Source organism: Halichoerus grypus, chromosome 15 (genome assembly GCF_964656455.1).
Source record: "Halichoerus grypus chromosome 15, mHalGry1.hap1.1, whole genome shotgun sequence".
Taxonomy (NCBI): domain Eukaryota; kingdom Metazoa; phylum Chordata; class Mammalia; order Carnivora; family Phocidae; genus Halichoerus; species Halichoerus grypus.
In genome coordinates this window covers 26,268,583-26,286,647 of record NC_135726.1, presented here as the reverse complement: position 1 = coordinate 26,286,647, position 18,065 = coordinate 26,268,583, and the positions used below count along the sequence as shown (strand labels likewise).

At 59.5% G+C, this 18,065-nt stretch overlaps 1 protein-coding gene across 4 annotated transcripts in view; it reads left to right on the top strand.

Annotated features, from left to right (window-relative positions):
* ADGRG1 (adhesion G protein-coupled receptor G1) overlaps window positions 1-16,491 on the top strand; it is a 37,214-nt gene extending 20,723 nt beyond the window's left edge. For all 4 annotated transcript variants that reach the window (XM_078062801.1, XM_036117528.2, XM_036117529.2 and 1 more), the window contains exons 2-14: window positions 4,932-5,029; window positions 5,587-6,009; window positions 6,660-6,792; window positions 7,390-7,537; window positions 8,103-8,234; window positions 8,566-8,682; window positions 8,897-8,942; window positions 9,194-9,297; window positions 10,335-10,453; window positions 11,914-12,182; window positions 13,209-13,317; window positions 13,713-13,981; window positions 15,159-16,491. In XM_078062801.1, the coding sequence (XP_077918927.1) occupies window positions 4,966-5,029; window positions 5,587-6,009; window positions 6,660-6,792; window positions 7,390-7,537; window positions 8,103-8,234; window positions 8,566-8,682; window positions 8,897-8,942; window positions 9,194-9,297; window positions 10,335-10,453; window positions 11,914-12,182; window positions 13,209-13,317; window positions 13,713-13,981; window positions 15,159-15,289 (2,064 nt within the window). In that variant the 5' untranslated portion in view covers window positions 4,932-4,965 and the 3' untranslated portion in view covers window positions 15,290-16,491. The remainder of the gene's footprint in view (window positions 1-4,931; window positions 5,030-5,586; window positions 6,010-6,659; window positions 6,793-7,389; window positions 7,538-8,102; window positions 8,235-8,565; window positions 8,683-8,896; window positions 8,943-9,193; window positions 9,298-10,334; window positions 10,454-11,913; window positions 12,183-13,208; window positions 13,318-13,712; window positions 13,982-15,158) is intronic.
* The last annotated feature ends 1,574 nt before the right edge of the window (window positions 16,492-18,065 follow it).

Sequence of the window (18,065 nt, the reverse complement as noted above, 5' to 3'; positions counted from 1 at the left end):
TGGGTCTTCTTCCTTCTGTCCCACCCCCAAGGAAGGCAAGATCAGGCTCACACCCGAAAACCCACTCCAGGGCTCCCCTTCCACCCTGGCCCTCCTCCTCCCTTCTGTCCTTTGGGAAGCCCCTTTCAGGTTCCTGGCACCCTGCTGAGCACCAGGTGAACCATCGAGGGGCAATGTGTTCTTGCCAGTGGGTGGACAAGAGGCACCCCCAGTCCAGGCCATGCCATTCAGCAGCTGAATGATCTGGGCCTGGGCCCCCCTCATCTCTGACTTTCTCTGGAAAACACGGCTACCGTTATCCCAGGCTTGGAACCCAGTGGTTCCAAGCCCTCGGAACGTCAATCAATGGGACGCTTGTTAAAGCCGGACTCCGAGCCCCGTCCCAGACCTGCTGCCTCTGATCCTCAGTGTGCAGGGCGTGTGAGTCTGCATTTTCGTGAGCTCCCTGGGGTGGTTCTGACCCACCGGCAAGTTTGCGCACCTCTGATATGAACTTCTCATGGCACTGGGGAGGGGGGGCATAGAGAGTGGAGGGTGGGGCGTGGCTACCCTCCCACCCCCCCCAAACATGTAGTTAATCCTGACAGGGGATGGGTGGTTAGGTAACACTTCATGGGGAGGGTGTGTCTTAACTGAGTCTCAACAGATGGGTTGGGTTGTCATAAGGATAGGGAAGGCATTCCAGGCAAAGGGCCCGCGTGGAGGTGGGGATGGTACGTCCACAGTGTGTGTAATGGGAAGGAGAAGAAAAGCAGTTGGGGGGGCGGGTCTGGGCCTATGAAGGGTTAACCCCAAGCCGACCAGGTCCTGTCCACTCAACTTCCACCTCTGTCCTCCGAGGAAATGGGTTTTCCAGGAGCCTGGACTGGGCCAGCGGTGACTCGTGGCTCCACACGGATGGCAGAGGAAGTGACTCAAGCCCCCGGGGGGGAGAAAGTGAGCCGTAGTTCCCCTGCCCAGTGCCCCCTCCCCCATCATGAGGATGGGCAGGGCTGGGTCTGAGCGGGAGCCAGAGCTCCTTCTCCTGGGCCCAGCCAGTCCTGGGGGTGGGTGGGGGAGTGTGGGCTAAGACAAGTCCTGGTCACCCTCCGCTCTGCCTGTGTCCCCGGGGACCCTGTGATGGTGGCCCCCATTGTGTCAAGCTGGGCCAGACCGTTCTGTTCCCTGTGTGTGTTTACGGAAGGCGGGAAGTCAAGGGCAGCTGCTCCAAAAGGGGAGGTGGGAGGGGATCCCTCCTGGGGCACTTGGCCCCCAGACCCTCTCTCCCAGGCTGGAGCTGTCTGCACCTGCTGGTGGTTTGGCTGCCCCCTCATTCGTATCTCCTTTTCTTTGGGGGGTCTCCCAAAGCGGGGGGAGCGTGCATCTCTAGGACCTCGGCCAGTACCAGCTCTGCAAGGAGTTCTCTAGGGTGAGACGCATGTCTGTGTCTTGGCTCCACCTGGGGTGATCTTGGATCAGATAACCCTTCCCTAGCCTCAGTTTCCTCGTCTGTAAAATGGCAAACCAGTAGGACCAGCCTCACGGAGTGACGCTCCTGCTGTGATCGTCGCCGTGCTGCTGGAGTTCCCCTCTCGGCGGCGCCCTGGCTCTGGCCGGTGCTGCGTGAGGTCTGACGAAGCCTAGTCTGCGCACCGATGCTTGGCTTTAGGACTCTCTGACGCCCGAGGTCTGTCCCGCTCTGCTGGTCCGCGGCTCCAGAGACCAGGGACTAGGTTCCGCCCGTGTAGTCTGTGTCGAGGTCCACGTGTGGGCCCCTGGCTCCTGGGTCTGGGGTTCAGCCTCCAGAGCACAGGACCCCTCCCTCCTTGGCTGAGTCAAGTGGGGGACTCCGGGGGTGGTGACCAGGGCATTCTGCAGCCCTGTTGGAGGTGCTGGGACAGTGTGGCCCCCGTCATGGATGCTGACCGCGTCAGAGTCGGCTGCATAGGGCGGCGGGTGTGTGTACAGGGGGCAGACCATAGTCCCCCCCCAGGCCGCCCCTCCCCCAGGCAGGGGAGGGAGGGAAGGAAGAGGGTGCGACGGGAGTGGGCAGGGTTCTCTGAAGTGTGAAATGGGGCTGGGAAGGTGCCAAGCAGACAAGCCAGGCAGTGCCCTCCCCCTTCCTGGTAGGGGCTGGAATCTTCTCTTTGTCCCTGGTCCCGCTCTCCTACCCCTCAGAGGGTCCAGAGGTCAGGGCTGCAAGGACGGAGGTTTTCTGGGTGGGGTTCCAGTCTTCCCATTGAGCTCCCGGAAGGAAAGTTTCATGCTCTAAGAATTTCCCGTCAAGGTGCTCTAGAGGCTGAGCTGGCCAGGGCCACAAGGCAGGGGGCATGGAAGGTGGGAGGGAGGGAGTAGGGCTCTGTGACAGGCCCAAGGGTTGACTTAGGGCAGGCATAAGCCAGTCAGAAAGCACACAGAGATATGTAGTTGACACCTATGGTGCCGACCGCATGCATGGCCGTGTTCTCAGTCCTTTATAAGCATCAATTCATGTACAGATGTGGAAAGTGAGGACCAGAGAGGGTGAGGACCCAGCCCAAGGACACACAGCTAGCGAGCAGAAGTTGGAGTTGAACGCCGGCAGTCTGGCTCCAGAGTCCACTCCACTGCTTGAGTGGGTTAAAGGAAGCCAGGCAGACCCTCCCACTCACATCCCAAGAATGCCCATGGGGACAACGTGGTCCACCTTGGAGTGGCCAGGGTAGAGTGGAGATGAGCCTGGAAGGGTCAGAGTCACAGTTGGTTCCTCGTCTGTGTTTGAATGCCCTCTGTGTACTTCGTGCAACCTCGCTTGTGCCCCTCCAGTGACTGGAAGGTCACTTCTTTGTCTCGGCCTTTTTGCTCTCAAAGCTCAATCCAGGAGGGTTGATGCGAAGTGGATGACTCTGCCCTGTCCAGGGCCCTTGTCTACCAACAGGGGTAGCTCACTTTGAAGGTCAGCAGGCCATAGAGGTACATGGATTTTTGGCCAGCTCCGTTTTTGCTTGCTGTGTGATGTCAGGAAGCCATTGGCCCTCTCTGGGCCTTGAATGCAAATACTATAAAATGGAGAATCTGGACCAAATCCATAAGTAATCTGTCAGCTATGAGTTCACGAGTATAGAGCAGTGGTTGCAGAGAGGGGGGCTGCCTGGGGGAGGTGACATTTGTCTCGGGGATCAGAGGTAGCTAGCAGCGGGGACTGGCAGGAGGGGGAGAAAAGAAGGGGCTCCAGGAGGGACAAAGCTCTGTCTCCGGATGCTGGGTTTCCTCCCGTTGGTCTGAGGCAGCAGGATGCAGTTACAAAAGGGGCCAAAATGCTCAGAGAGGAGAACACAGAGGGACACCTTAAAAATCACAACCTGGTTGACAGTGACCGTTCCCTAAAAAACTTTCATAGGCTTCTTCTAAGGGGTCCTGTGATGCCACAGAGGCAAGATGATGAGCCCAGTTGACTAATAACTGGACTGACAAGGCCCTTGAAATTGGGGTTCCATTATGCGTGGTGGGACATAGGAGACTGGCTCTAGCTTCAGGGGGTCAGGTTAGTTCAAGGACGAAGACAGTGAGCTCCTGCCTGGGCCCCCTGTCCCTTTAATGCTACCCTCCAATATTCTGTCCAAAAGCCACCTCTTCCTGGGAGCCCCTTGGCTTCCCCTAAACTGAGACGTCTCGTGCGCACCCAGGTCTCCAGGCTTCCTTTCGTCTGGCTTGTGGCAGATGATGGCATGTGTCGCCACAGCCACATGCAGTTCCCCATGAACTGAAGGAGGCTGTGTGTGTGTCCGCGCCGCGCTCAGTCGCGGGGCCAGCTGGCCGTGCGGAGGCCACCTGGCTTCTCTCTCTCAGTGCCAGGCATGCAGTTTCCTGCCAGGCACCACAGTCCTGACCAGGCAGGGAAAGCCCTGGCCTCTGGAATAATCTTGGGCAGGTCATTTAACCCTTTGGGCTTCCGATTCCTTGTCTGGGAAAGGGGCCAATGGTAGGGCCCACTTCACAGAGCTGAAGTGACAATGAATACAAGTACAGGGGTGCGGTGGGAGAACACAGGCGGGCAGACTGGTGTTCAGCTAATGGAGGCCATGGAGGGGCAGAAGTGCCCGCGCTACACCAGGGTGGGGCTGAGGGGGGAACTGGACCTTCTGCCATACTGTCAGTGTCTCCCGGTCAGCCTTTTTCCAGCTGGGGGCGGGGGCGGGGGGCGCCCTGGGAACTGGCTCCCCCTGGTGGTCATGACAGGAAGCACCCTTCTCCACCGTTCCCTGCAGGGGGCGCTGCGGGGCCGTTGATCCTTCATTTCACTCACCCGTCCAACTGCCCAGCCTTTGTCCAGCAACCCCCGTGCACTCAGCTCTGTCGGCAAAGATGGGCCAGGAGCTGCCTCGCTAGCTGAGGAGGGACTGCACCATCCTGCATTGCCTGGGGGACAGGGGAGGCCCTGGCCAGTGGTGGGAAGCCAAAGGAGGCCAGGACTGACTGTAGAAGGAGTTGGGGAAGGCTTCCCGAAGGAGGTGTCCTCTGAGCTGGGTCTTGGGGATGATGATGGTGAGGTTCCTGGAGGAGAACCCGAAGAGCCCCCTTTTTCCTGCATCTCCTCCAGGCCTGGAGGGGCAGGGTGGTGGGGGTGGTTCCAGATGGTGCTGTGGAGCCTTCCCCACCAGATTCTAGCCAAGATGACACCATCACTGCTGGGTCTAGAAGAAAGTACTATTATTTGCCCCATTTTCTGTGACTTGCACAGGGTCATGCAGCAAGTGAGAGGAGGAGCCAGGACTTGAACTCAGCCAGGCTCTGGACAGCCACTGCCCCTTGATGCTCAGCTTCTGGCAGCTCTGGGGAGACCCACGGGCTGTTTCCACACTTGCTTCCTTACCTCACATCCCACACCCAAGCTACACCGGCCTCCCCCTCTGCAGGGCTGGCCCAACCGCCTTGCAGATCTGGCCCCAGCTAACACTCCTGGCCTCTTTCAGGTGCTGACTTCTCAGGGTGACCTTGGGGAGGAAGATGGCCGCCCAAGTGCTGCGGCAGAAGGCGCTGTTCCTGCTAGGTCTGCTCTTCCTGGTTCAAGGTAGGCTATCTTGGGGATGCCCTGGGACTGTTGTGACATACATTACAATGCCCCCACGTCTAGGACAGCTGCCAGCATATCCACTAACCCCTTTGGGCAGGCACGGGACTTTAGACACAGTTTAGCAAGTGGATGGTATCTTGCAGAAAAAGGCATCCCTTCTTTATGCAGATGCAGCCCCACAGTGCACAGCTTGGGGTGGGAAACATGGACTGGGTTTTGGCCCCACTCAGCTCTGCAGCCAGAGCATCCTTGTGCAGTGCACAGCCTGCACAACCGTCTATGGCAGGCATGGCCTCATGAAGTACTTTGTTGCTATTAAAATGTTTTTTGCCTTTGAAATTATTATTAATTTTTAGTTCTTTTCATAATTTGAAGCTAGTAATTTGTGAGTAGGGCACATTCACATTTTTGTAGACCTTTGAGGTATAGGCCCTTGGAACGTATGTAGATCCCAGGCACTGGGATCCAGTATTCTGGGCCCAAGGCCTAAACCCCTCTCTTGCCCCTGGCTGCTCCCTGCCCCAGAGTCCCATCTGTAGTCTTTACCTCCCCAGGTACCCCTGGCGGGGGCGCCCGTGAAGACTTCCGTTTCTGTGGCCAGAGGAACCAGACACAGAAGAGCAGCCTCCATTACAAGCAGACGTCAGAGCTGCACATCTCCATCAAGAACTCAGAGGGAGCCCTCACAATTCATGCTCCCTTCCTGGCAGTGCTCCCGGCTTCCCAGCCCTTCCCTGACCCCAGGGGCCTCTACCACTTCTGCTTGTACTGGAACCGCCATGTGGGGATACTGCATCTTCGCTATGGCAAGAACGACTTCTTGCTGAGTAACCAAGCCTCTGGACTCCTGTGCTTCCGCCACCACAAGGAGAGCCTGGCTCAGGGCCCCCCGCTGCTCGCCACCTCTGTCAGCTCCTGGTGGAGCCCCCAGAACACCAGTCTGCCCAGTGCTGCCGGCTTCACCTTCTCCTTCCACAGTAAGGCGACTTCCAGGCAGAAGGAACAACGTGGACAAAGGCCTGGAGGCTGGGCAGTGGACTGGGTCTGAATGACCGGTCATGGTCACGGAGCTTAGGCTTTGTTCCCAGGCAGTGGGGAGCCATTGAAGGTGTCTGAGGAGGGGAAGGGTGTGATCCAAGGTGTGCTTCAGGAAGGTCTGTGGGAAGGTAGGGGTGAAGGCAGAGGGGCGAAGTCCCATCCAGAGGCTGCAGGGAAGGTCCAGGTGAAGGAAGATGAGGCCTGTGCAGGGTGGGAGCAGCGAGCGTGGAAAGACGGGAGTGGGTGTCAGGAACCAGAGGCCACACAAGCCCCCCACCCCCCAGCCCTCCTGGGGTGGGCCCTCCCAGCTCCAGGTGCGTGGGCAGAAGGGCACCGGGGCAGGTGTGTCCTGGCTGGCCCTGCTGGGGCTGGAGTTGCTGGGAGTTCCGTGTGGCAGAGCCCGCATGTGGCCGACTTCTGGGTGACCTTGGGGGATCCACCCCACGTTTTGAAGGCTCAGTTTCAACTTCTATAAAACCGGGGCGAGAGGCCTTCACAGTCACCAGAGGGTTAAATGGGAGTAGGAGGGGTGTGGCCCGCACCTGGCTCCCAGCGTAGCCTCAGGGCCTCTGTCTGTCCCCTCCTCCAGATCCTCCCCAGAAGGCCTCCCACAATGCCTCAGTGGACATGTGTGAGCTGAAAAGGGACCTTGAGCAGCTCAACCAGCTTCTGAGGCACCCCGGAAAGAACTCGAGGAGGCCCTCGTCCACCCTTGCCAGCCAGTAAGTGTGGCCCCAGAGACCTGGATGTGGGCAGGGCAGCGACCTGGAGTGGGAGGCAGGATGGAGGCCTCTCCTGGGGCTGCAACGTTGCCCTCATCTTGCCACCTCCTCCTTGAGGAGAATCGAAATCCAGCCCCGCAGGCCGAGCCCCTGACCTTTGTAAAAACAAGTATCACCATCCCCAGCCAGCCACCCAAGCCCTCTTCCCCACCAAGAAAGGAGAACTGACCAGCCCATTTGAGAGCTTGGCAGACTGAGGCCCAGGTTTGGGTAGGGCTGCTCCATGGCCACAGAGCGGGTCAGTCCAGGCAGAGCTGGGCCCGGAACCTGGTGCTCAGGATTACCGCCCCCTTTCCTGTTTGCTCTGATGTTCCAGCTTCCTCTCAGCCCGCCCCCCACTCGCCCACAGGCCATTCTGTCCCCCGCAGCAGCACCAGTCCTAGGGCTGTTTTCTCTCGTGCCCCCTCCCTGCTGCCCCCTGACCCTCCCGCCCCTGTCTCTGCCTGCCTCTTTCCTGTGTCTCTGCCGAGAGTCCCCGTCTAGCTCCATGTCCCTGTCCGCCTGGATCAACCTCCCCGCCCCTTCTCCCCCTGCCAGGAGGCTGCAGAGCCTGGAGTCGAAGCTGACCTCTGTGAAGTTCCCAGGGGACATGCTGTCCTTCGAGGAGGATCTGGTCAACGCCACGGTGTGGAAGCTGCAGCCCACAGCTAGCTTCCAGGACCTGCACATCCACTCCAGGCGCGAGGTCAGGGGTCAGGGGCCGGGGGCCAGGCTGGCCGGGGCAGGAAACAGATGTGGAGGCGTGAACCCTCCCCTCCCCGGGGCCTCTGGGAGCCAGATGCGTGCTGACAAGGAAGGGCTCGGGCCTAAAGAATCCCCTGTTAGCGGCTGCCCCGTGGCAGAGGACCCTTCCTGGCACAGTGGTGGGGATGGGGCGGGGGCGGGGGGACCGACATCAGGGGCTCCTATAGTATCCCCGTGGGAACAGAAGACCCAAAGCGCCCGTACGTGCATGTCAGCCTTGAGACTGCCCCTTGCGTGGGCCCAGCGGCCGGGAGCCACCCACGCTGCCCTCATGCTACCCCCTGGGGAGCCCAGGTGGCACAGCAGTCTCCCAGGCCTGTTTGCCCCCCAGGGCCCTGGGCTCTACCCACCAGGCTCCCCAGCCAGGGCTGGAGCCAAGGAAAGGAGGGCTTCCTGGAGGAGGCGGGCGTCGAGGTGGCAGCATCCAGGAAGGTGTTGGGGGGCGGGGGTGCGTAGAGACCTGGGAGCCCCCCCCGGCTGAGCCCCACAGGGGTTCTGCTCTGCAGGAGGAGCAGAGTGAGGTCCAGGAGTACTCGGTGCAGCTGCCCCGCACGCTCTTCCAGAAGACCAAAGGCCGGAGAGGGGAGGCTGAAAAGAGACTCCTTCTGGTGGACTTCAGCAGCCAAGCCCTGTTCCAGGTGGGGGGCACTGGGGAAAGCAGTTTCTGTCTGATGGGGAGGTGGAAGGCGGGCATAGAGCCAAGCGCCCTCGTCCAGAAGTTAGAGCCTTTCCTTGTAAGGGCAGAAACTGGACTGTGACATGCGAATCCCCCCCGGAGAATGCTAAATTATGTTGTTTTCACTACAGTGTAAATGACTACATGTTTAAGAACTGTTGCCAGAGGGAGACTGAGCATCTCAGAGCAATGTGTGGGGGAGAGACAGGAGTCTAGAGAAACTAGGGGACATTTGGGCCTTCTCAGCCTTGAGCCCTCCCCACTTCCTCTCCTCCCCCATCCCATGTATCTAGGACAAGAATTCCAGTCAAGTCCTGGGTGAGAAGGTCTTGGGTATCATCGTGCAGAACACCAAAGTAGCCAACCTCTCGGAGCCCGTGGTGCTCACCTTCCAGCACCAGCCACAGCCGGTGAGTGCAGACAAATCAGCCAAGGAGACAAGGGTCCCTGTTTGTCTTTTCTGCCCTGCCTCCTGAGTCACTTGTCTTTAACAAAATGACCAGCTGGCTGAGGACCTCAGCCAGTCAGGTCCACATGGGGTGGTGGCCTGACACTGACTTCCTCCAACTGGCCCAGAAAGGAGTGGGCTGTGATGGGGTCCACTCTCCTTTCTTGTCCCTACAGAAAAACGTGACTCTCCAGTGCGTATTCTGGGTTGAAGACCCAACATGTGAGTGTGGAGGGGTCTCTGAGCTGGGTGGGTATCTGGAGGAGAAAGGGGGTCCTGGAGAGTCGGGGAGATGGGGTTAATCAGGGAGGGCTTCCTGGAGAAAATGGGCTTTGAAGAAGGAATGATGGCAGACTAGATATTTGCCAGGGGAAGTAAAGGCTCAGAAAAGTGACACAATTATGCATTTCGGGGGGTCCAGTGGGGTCCTGAGGGACTGGGCTTGATCAGAGCCCCATGGAACCCTTCCTCAGTGAGCAGCCCGGGGAGCTGGAGTGATGCTGGGTGTGAGACCATCGGGAGAGAGACGCAGACGTCCTGCCTCTGCAACCACCTGACCTACTTTGCAGTGCTCATGGTGAGTGGTCCTCTTCCTGCCCCGTGCAGCTCTACCCTGGGTTGGTTTCTTGCTGCGTGCCAGCCACCTTTCACATATATGTCATTCGTTCCTCGCACCAGCCCCCGAGGCGTCTCCTGCTGCTGTCCTATTTTATAGATAAGGAAACCGAGGCTCAGAGAGCTTAAGCAATTTACCTAAGGTCACACAGCTAGTAAGTAAAAGAGCTGGTCACTAAAACCTTTGCTCTTTATTCCCAAATTTGGGTGCATGATAAAAATGCAGATTCCTGGCCCTAACCTAGAATTCTGATTCCACAGGCTGGGCGAGGGGCACAAGTATGTTTCCAAAGAGCCCTCGAGGAGATACTGAGGCCCATTGTGGAGGGCCTTACAAAGGACTTCAGTGTCCCCAAGATCACAGAAGCTTTGTGTCCTAGGTTCATTCTCCCAGAATCTTGGGACCCGACTTCTGAGGGATTGGAGTGGTCTCCCAGCCCTCCCTGGGTGTGGGGTGCTCACTCCAGTGTTGAACATTATAGAAAAAAATGAGTGCCAGGCCGGAAAAGGGATTCTCTGGTGGAGGGTTCTTTTTTTTTTTTTTTTAAGATTTTATTTATTTGTTTGAGAGAGAGTGAGAGAGAGAGAGAGCACGAGCGGTGGGGAGGGGGAGAGGGAGAGGGAGAGAGAGAAGCAGACTCCCCGCTGAGCAGGGAGCCCGATATGGGACTTGATCCCAGGACCCCGTGATCATGACCTGAGCGGAAGGCAGACGCTTAAACCGCTTAACGGGCTGAGCCACCCAGGCGCCCTCTAGTGGAGGCTTCTTGCCGGTAGTGGGTGGGGACCCATTTGAGGATGCCGTGAAAACTGTAGACCCTCTCTCCTTCCGAAGAATGCACTCACGGGACCACCCTCTGCTAGGTTCGGGGTGGTGGTGGTTCATAGATGCCCGAGCCCCCCCTCCCGGGGAGCTCAGGTTGTCCCTTCACTTGGGACAAACCCTCCGTGTCAAGCTGGGGACACTGAGGCCAGGCCCCGCCTGTCTCGTGGACCCAGGCCCCATCTGTGGAGGTAGACGCCGTACACAAGCACTACCTGACCGTCGTATCCTACGTGGGCTGCGTCATCTCGGCTCTGGCCTGCGTCCTCACCATCGCCACCTACCTCTGCTACAGGTAGGGCCGGCCGGGGAAAGGCGGGGGTAGGGAGAACCTTCCTTCCGGGCCTCTAAGCCGGGACCCCACGACCATGGAGACCCACCCTGGAGATTGGCTTGACGCACCCCAAAATGCATGTGGGGTTGTAGGAAGGAGCCCTGAGAGGCGGGGGCTGCATCTCCTCCTCAGCTCTGTGGTGTTTGGATGACATGACACTTACAAACTTTATTATCAACACTGTACATGGGGAGAAGTGACATAAAAATCTAGATTTCTGCCTTTGAAGAATCAGATGTGTCACCACTGGGGGCACATAATAATACGATGGTGACAATTGTAATCATGGTCAACATGTTCCTGGAGCTTCCCACGTTCTAAGTGCTTCACATGCATGAAATTTGTTCAGGCCTCACAAGGGCCCTATGAAAGAGCGCTCAGAGAGGGTAAGGGACTTGCCTGAGGTCACACAGCGAGGAAGTGGCCGAGGCAGGCTTACACCCAGGCAGGCTGGCTCCAGGTCCACAAGGCCTCGGTTTCGGGAGCCAAGCGGTGGCCACTGTGGAGAGATCCTTCCAGCGCCCTATTGTCCGGTGTCTGATTTAAGGCCCGGCCCCCGCGGGTATTGGAGTTTGACAAAGCCTCCCCCATCCCCCCCATGGAAGCTTCTGGCACTCCACTTCTGTTGTTTGGGTGCCCGAGGAAGAAGGAGCCCCAGGGAAAGGCTTGGGTGGGGTGAGGAGCGCCCGCACCCATCCTCACACCGGCCGCGTGGACCGGTCTGGATGGTCAGACTGGGCTTGGCTTGAGTTGAGGTCCACCTGCAGTCAGGGCCTGGGCCCGTGTGCGTGGGGGTGTGGGTGCGAGCACGCGGGGTGTGTCGCTGTCCGCACGGGTGGGGGGCGTGGCTATCCCGTCCCGCCCTCCGGCACAGGTGGTGGGTGGTGCCGGGCAGAGCGCAGGTCCCCGCGTGGGGGCGGGGGAGGAAATGCCCAAGGTGCCCTGGATCGGGTAGAGTCTTGGGGCGGGAGGGGCGCTGGGATGTGCACACAGACTTGCAAACCTGAAGACAGACAGGACCCCCCCCACACACAATCAGCCTCACAGACACACGGCTGTGCAGACAGACAGGCGGACACAGAACACGGGTGGCATGGATTCTCCAAAACAGCAGCAAATCCAAAGTCTTTCCCCTCCAACTCTGGGAGCATCTGGTTGATCATAGTGGCTGGATTTGTCTTGCTTGCTCTGTCCGTGGCTAAATCTGTTGTTAAATGTGCCCACGGTGCCCGAGCCTGTGGGTGTTGGGCACACAGTAGGTGCACAGGGACAGGTGGGGAATGACCTGGCTGCAGCCATAGGGATAGGATAGGGTGTGTGTGTGTGCGTGTATACCCTGGGAAGGCTGCCTGGTGGAGGAGTGCTGCCCCCCACCTTCCCAAGCTGGCCACCTGGGTGACCCCACCCCCTCCCCTGTGCAGGAGGAAGCCTCGGGATTACACCATCAAAGTGCACATGAACTTGCTGCTAGCGGTCTTCCTGCTGGACGTGAGCTTTCTGCTGAGTGAGCCGGTGGCCCTGACAGGCTCTGAGGCTGGCTGCCGCGCCAGCGCCATCTTCCTGCACTTCTCTCTGCTCGCCTGCCTCTCCTGGATGGGCCTCGAGGGCTACAACCTCTACCGACTGGTGGTCGAGGTCTTTGGCACTTATGTCCCTGGCTACCTGCTCAAACTGAGCATCATGGGCTGGGGTAAGTTGGGAGAGGGCGTTGGTGGGCCCCCAGACCTGCCTCTTCTACTTGGTAAAATGCAGGCACCTGGTTCCACTTCTCTGCTTACCTCGCTGTTCCCTCACTCTTTCCTTCACCCACCCATCCTCAGCTGTTCTTCACCTGGGCTGGGCTAAGGTCCCCTTTAGGAAGATGAAGTGGTGAGCATTGCCCCAAGAAACACATATTCTCTACATCGCTCACTCTTTTAAAAGCGGGGTTTGCAGACAGAGCCACCGCGTATGGATGTGCAGGTTGTGCACTGCTCAAAGGCACCCAGTTGGGGGAGGAGTGGGCTGTCATCCAGTCCTCCACTCACCCAGTTCAGCCTGGCAGTGGCTCTGTCTGTGGATCCTCCTAAGCTTCAGGTAACAGATTCCCTGTAGCTCTGGCATTTGTTCTTGGCCAAGACCACCCAATTTACCCATGGCCCAGACCTCTCAGTCAGACCTGGAGGCCCAGGGGGCACACTGCAAGTCCTTCTGGATGTTGCACAGGCCTGCCAGGCTCCACATGTCCCTCACCCAACTTGCTGCCCCCCCCCCCCCCGTTTCTCCTCTGGCCCTTTCTTGGTTCACTCCATCGATTTACATAAAATTCCTTCAGAGTTGGCTCTGTGTCAAGACCCAGGTGTTTGGTGGTGGGTGACCCCTTCTGGAGAGAGCTCTCAAGCTCCAGCCCGTGGACAAAGTTAAGGCCCAGTGCAGACTCTGGAAGCACCCCCTTCAGCTGTCCCCCACCCTCCCAGTCTGTGCCTCCCATCTCCCCTTGTGACGTCCTGCCCCTCGGCGGGAAGTGCAGGCCCTTTCTCCCACGGGCCCCCGGGATGGTGAGGGGGATGGTGGAAGGTCAGCGGAGACGGGGCTCTCAATGGGAAACCCAAACTGGAGCGGGGCAGGGGCGAGTCTGATCATGGAGGACCCTCCCCACACGGAGCTGCATATAAGCCTGGGAGAAGGGTCTTGCCAGAGGGCGGGGGACAGAGCTCCATGCTTTGCGGCCCCGCAGGCTTCCCCATCTTCCTGGTAATGCTGGTGGCTGTAGTGGACGTGAACACCTACGGCCCCATCATCCTGGCCGTGCAGAGGACCCCAGAGAGCGTCATCTACCCTTCCATGTGAGTGGCTGAGCACAGCGGGCTCAGGAACACGGGCCTCGGGGGGCAGAGGCCAGAGAGCGGCCTGGGCCGAGGCCGCGCCGACCGAGCCAGGGCTGCTGGAGGTGTCGGCCTGGCGGAGGCTGGGGGGTCAGGGAGGGTAAGCACAGGCCTGGATTTGCCCGTCCCTCGCCGGGGACCTTGTGCGGCGCCTGGGTTGCTTTGTGTGAGTGGGAATAGAGGTTGGAGCGGATGAAGGCGCGGAGGACTGGAAAGAAAGTAACGTGCCCCCGTGCGTCAGCGGTGTTGGAGGCGGCCCCCTGTGGCTTGGGTTCCCCGAGGCGCACGTCCTCAGCCCGGGAAGCACCGCGCCAGCCCCGCCAGCATGCACTCAGCCCTCCCATCTCTGCCCCCAGGTGCTGGATCCGGGACTCCCTGGTCAGCCACGTCACCAACCTGGGCCTCTTCAGCCTGGTGTTTCTGTTCAACACGGCCATGCTGGGCACCATGGTGGCGCAGATCCTGAGGCTGCGTCCGCACGCCCAGAAGTGGCCCCACGTGCTCACGCTGCTGGGCCTCAGCCTGGTCCTCGGTCTGCCCTGGGCTTTGATCTTCTTCTCCTTTGCTTCGGGCACCTTCCAGCTTGTCGTTCTCTACTTCTTCAGCATCATCACCTCCTTCCAAGGTAGGCGTGGAGAAGAGCCCACCCCCCCATCCCCTCCCGGCCCCGGGCAGGGCGCCCACGCGTGGAGCGCGGGGTAGGGAAGGTATGGACCCAAACCGAAGGCTTCCCTTCTCTGGGCTTCAGTCTTCCCGTCTGTAAAATGGGGGCCCCCAGGCCATAGCTGACAAGTCTTTGTTGAGTACCTGCTTTGTGCAGGCCCTGTGTTAAGCCTTGGGGCTACATTTGTGGACTGGTTGGGTGAGGGCCTTCCTTCCACGGAGCTCATCTCCTGTGGGAAAGACCAGGCGTGACGAGCAAGCCTGCAGCCATCTGAGGGGATCTCGCAGAGGAGGGCAGTCGGTGGCGATGTGATGAACCATCTGGGCTGGGCTGGGCTGGTGGACACTTTGGGAAGGGTGGCCAAGGAGGCCTCTGTGGGAGACATTTGAAGACAACAGAAGGGTCCAGCCAGGGAGAGATCGAGGGCCTTGGGACTCCACGTGTGTTCCCGGGCCCATGGGCATCAGCATCGCGGGGACTCTGGCCTCCCCAGACTTGCCGAATCAGAGCTGCATTGTAACAGGTGCCCCGGGGGGCGTGTGTGCGGCGCAGGCTGAGGAGGTCTGGCCTACGGAGAGAGCGTGCCAGGCAGAGGGAGGAGTAAGAGCAAAGGTCCTGAAGCTAGCACTAGGCTGCGTGTTGGAAGAACAGGGAGGGGGAGCGAGGCTGAAGGGTAGTTGGCAGGGAGGAGGGGAGAGGAGCAGAGGGGCTGGCTCCTGAGGGCTGGGGCTTGGTGCCAGCAGGGTCCTTCTACCTACACCCTCTGCACACCCCCACCACCCAAGGACAGACAGACAGATACACACAGACACACACACCCCTCTGTTCTGGCCCAGAGGTGCCTAAACAGGTACTCTGGAGCCTGAACACCAGGGTTTAACTCCTGGCTCAGCCAAGGCCCCTTGCCTCCCAGGGCCTCAGTTTCCTCGTTTGTGAAGCAGAATAGTAATGAATAGGCCTGACCCCTTGAGAACCTTGACAGAATAAAATGAGATGGGGCTCAGGCCATTGCACAGTGTCTGGTGTATGGTGGGGTCCCCCCCAAATCACAGGGGTGCTGGTAGCCTGTGTAGGGAGGGGGGGAAGGGTCAGGGCCGCCCCCCGCCTGCTGAACCCTGTGCCCCCTCACTGCCCCCAGGCTTCTTCATCTTCCTCTGGTACTGGTCCATGCGGCTGCAGGCCCGGGGCGGGCCCTCCCCACTGAAGAACAGCTCGGACAGTGCCAGGCTCCCCATCAGCTCGGGCAGCACCTCGTCCAGCCGCATCTAGGCCACCAGCCACCCGCCAGGAGCTGCGTGAGGAAACAGAGATGCGGCCTCTCCTCACCCCCACCTGCCACCCCCACAAGCCAGGCCTGACAATTTGAGGGTCAGCCAGAGACTCAAGAAGAAGGCCCAAGCCCCTTGGGAGAAGGGGGCTGTTGCCAGACTCCCAGGCTGGGCCTTCTGAATTGGCCTGCGGGCTACTCGGTGCCCCGGTCCAGCTCACAAGGGGCTCGGGAGTGGGACCGTACCCCTGCCGTCCTAACTGGGGGCTGCAGGCCGGTCTGAACTCAACTGCCGCTGGGCCCAGCCCTCATGGCTGTGGATGGGAGCCCATGAGCCCCAAGGTCAGGTCCTGTGAGGCCTGGCAGCATCCTGGGCCCTGCGCTATAGCCGATCTGTCTCCGGTGACCGCCCCCAGGGCACTCTGCAGTCCTGTCATTTTAGCCTGAGAGTGGTACTCAGGGCGCATGGGGTTGGGGCAGAGCTTTGAGCCAGAGCCCTGGAGGAGGAGAGCCCCCTCCCGGAGCATAGCAGCAACTCCTCTACCTCTGAGCCCAGGGCCCTCTGTCAGCCTCTCCAGCCCTCCCTCTCCAGCCCCCCATTCAGCCCTGGGCAGGGTCCTGATTCCAGGGCTGTATTTTGGGTTGTGGTTTCCAAGAGCTGTCTGCCGTAAACCTTTATTTACTGCACGGGCCTTTGCCTGCCCTTGACTCAGGCTTGGACGTGCTGGGCTGGGCTAGGTCTGTCTGTCCATCTGGGCCTTTCTATAAGCTGCATCGCCCTTGCTCACCACTGCCAAGCCCACCCCTCCCAGGGACCCTCAGCCTCTCCCAAAGCCCTCTTGTGGCAAGAACTGTGGAGCGTAGCAGTGCGGATTTGTTTCTGCCCCAGTACCGGGAAGACTGAAGCGTGCCTCCCCCCGCGACCCTGGCCTAGAGCCCAACATGCTCTTAAGGGGCTGGAACTACAAGGGGAGCCACCATTCCTGGCTGGGGATCCAGGAAGACTTCCTGTAGGAGACAACATTTGATCTGGATCTCAGTCTTAAAGACGGGGGAGGACTTTCTTTTTAAGCACTATCTCATTTGTCTTTTGAATTTAAAGAAGTAGATGTTCATTGTAGAGAGTTTGGAAACTGTAGAAGAGCACACAGAAAAAAAAAATCAGCTGTTGTTATCACCTAAGAAACCACTGTAAACATTTGGAGCACTTTCTTCTGTGCTTTTATTAAGAGTCACTGATACAAACACCTTGGGGCCAATCAGGAAACAGAGATGAGAGAAGGCCATGTGTGAAAAAAATCAACTGCTGGAAACTATCCACCAGGACTAGCGGGGCGGGGGGGATGGGGGTTGGATAAAGGACAACTTGGCGTCAGGGTTGGGGAGGCAGTGGGGAATGCTGGGGTCTGTGGTGGAGTGGAGATGCCAAGCCACTCGGCTCCAGCCACCCGCTGTCCTGTGCAGGGGTGCAGAGATGACGGTCCGTGTGGCCAGACCACCCTCCTTTTATGATAAATCAGAAATCCAGATTGTGCGGGTACAAAATCCCCTGAATGAAAAATTTGGCTCATCCAAAAAATTCACCGGCCAAAGAAATCAGATGTGGGGATAGAATTCAGCCCTTGGCTGGTCACGTGATGTCTGGAGCGAGTTTGTGGGCCGGGGTGACGAAGGTGGGCTGCGAGAAGAGAGGATCAGACTTGCCTCCCATCACGGCCTCCAGCTGCTCCCGGGGGATGGTGGGATGGGGAAAATGGCACCGGGGTCTGGAGTTGGACGGGACGGAGGCGAAGCCCCCTCCTCACAGACCTCTCAGTCTCCACAAGGTCCCGTGGGGCCCCATTGCTGGGCTAGGCCTGGGGGGCACCTCCCACCATCCTCAGGGAGGGAAAGGACCCAGCCCCCTTTCCCAGGCAGAGAGCACACCCTTCAAACAAATTGTCCCCCTTCAAAGAACTCCTGAACACTAGGTGCTGTTTTTGAGGCTGGCTCAGGTAGCAGGGAGGGCTCTTGGGCTGGAGCCCACCTTCTCGGGACAGGTGCTGGGCGGGCCACCCGATGGTTCTTATCGTGCCCTTCACTGGGCTGTAGGGCCTTGGGGAGCAGGACCGCTGTTCTCAGAAGGACACAACCAGGTTTGCGAGCGGAGACGTCGCTCTGGCATGGAAAACGGACTGAAGCAGCCAGAAGCCTGGAGGCCTTGGCCCTGGAGACTGGAGACCACGTGGAGCCACTGGGACAAGCCGGTGGTGGTGGGAGGTGGCAGAAAGCAGAGCTACAGTTCCATCTGCCCTGGAATTTGGGGGGCCCAGGGCTTTGTACATGGCTCCAGGCCTGTCCCCAGCCCCGGTGGGGCCTAGAAGGGGTGGCGCTCACCCTGGCCCTGCCCAGCTATCTTTGCCACATTCCCAGCCTCCCGGTCCCGTCTTTCCAGGTGTGCTGGACACTCTGGGTCCCTCCTTCCAGGCCCTCCTTCACAAACAGGCCCCCGTGAGCCCCTTTGAGGGCCCTGGTGCCAGGATGGGTCTCCAGCAGTGGGGCCAGCAGGTCGCAGTTCACAAAACCCTTGTCCACCATCTCACCTCACCTGGCTGCCCCTGGGAGGGAGGCGGGACAGGCCCCGTGGTTCCCATCTGCCCCCAAGCCTTCCCTGCAGAGGAAGTGCCTGGGGCCCCACACCAGATTCCCACCTGCCACCCACGGCCCATGAGTGACCCCGATGTCCTCTCCCCAGCCCTCCCCAGGCGCAGAGGGCCCAGTGGGGAACTGAATCCTGTG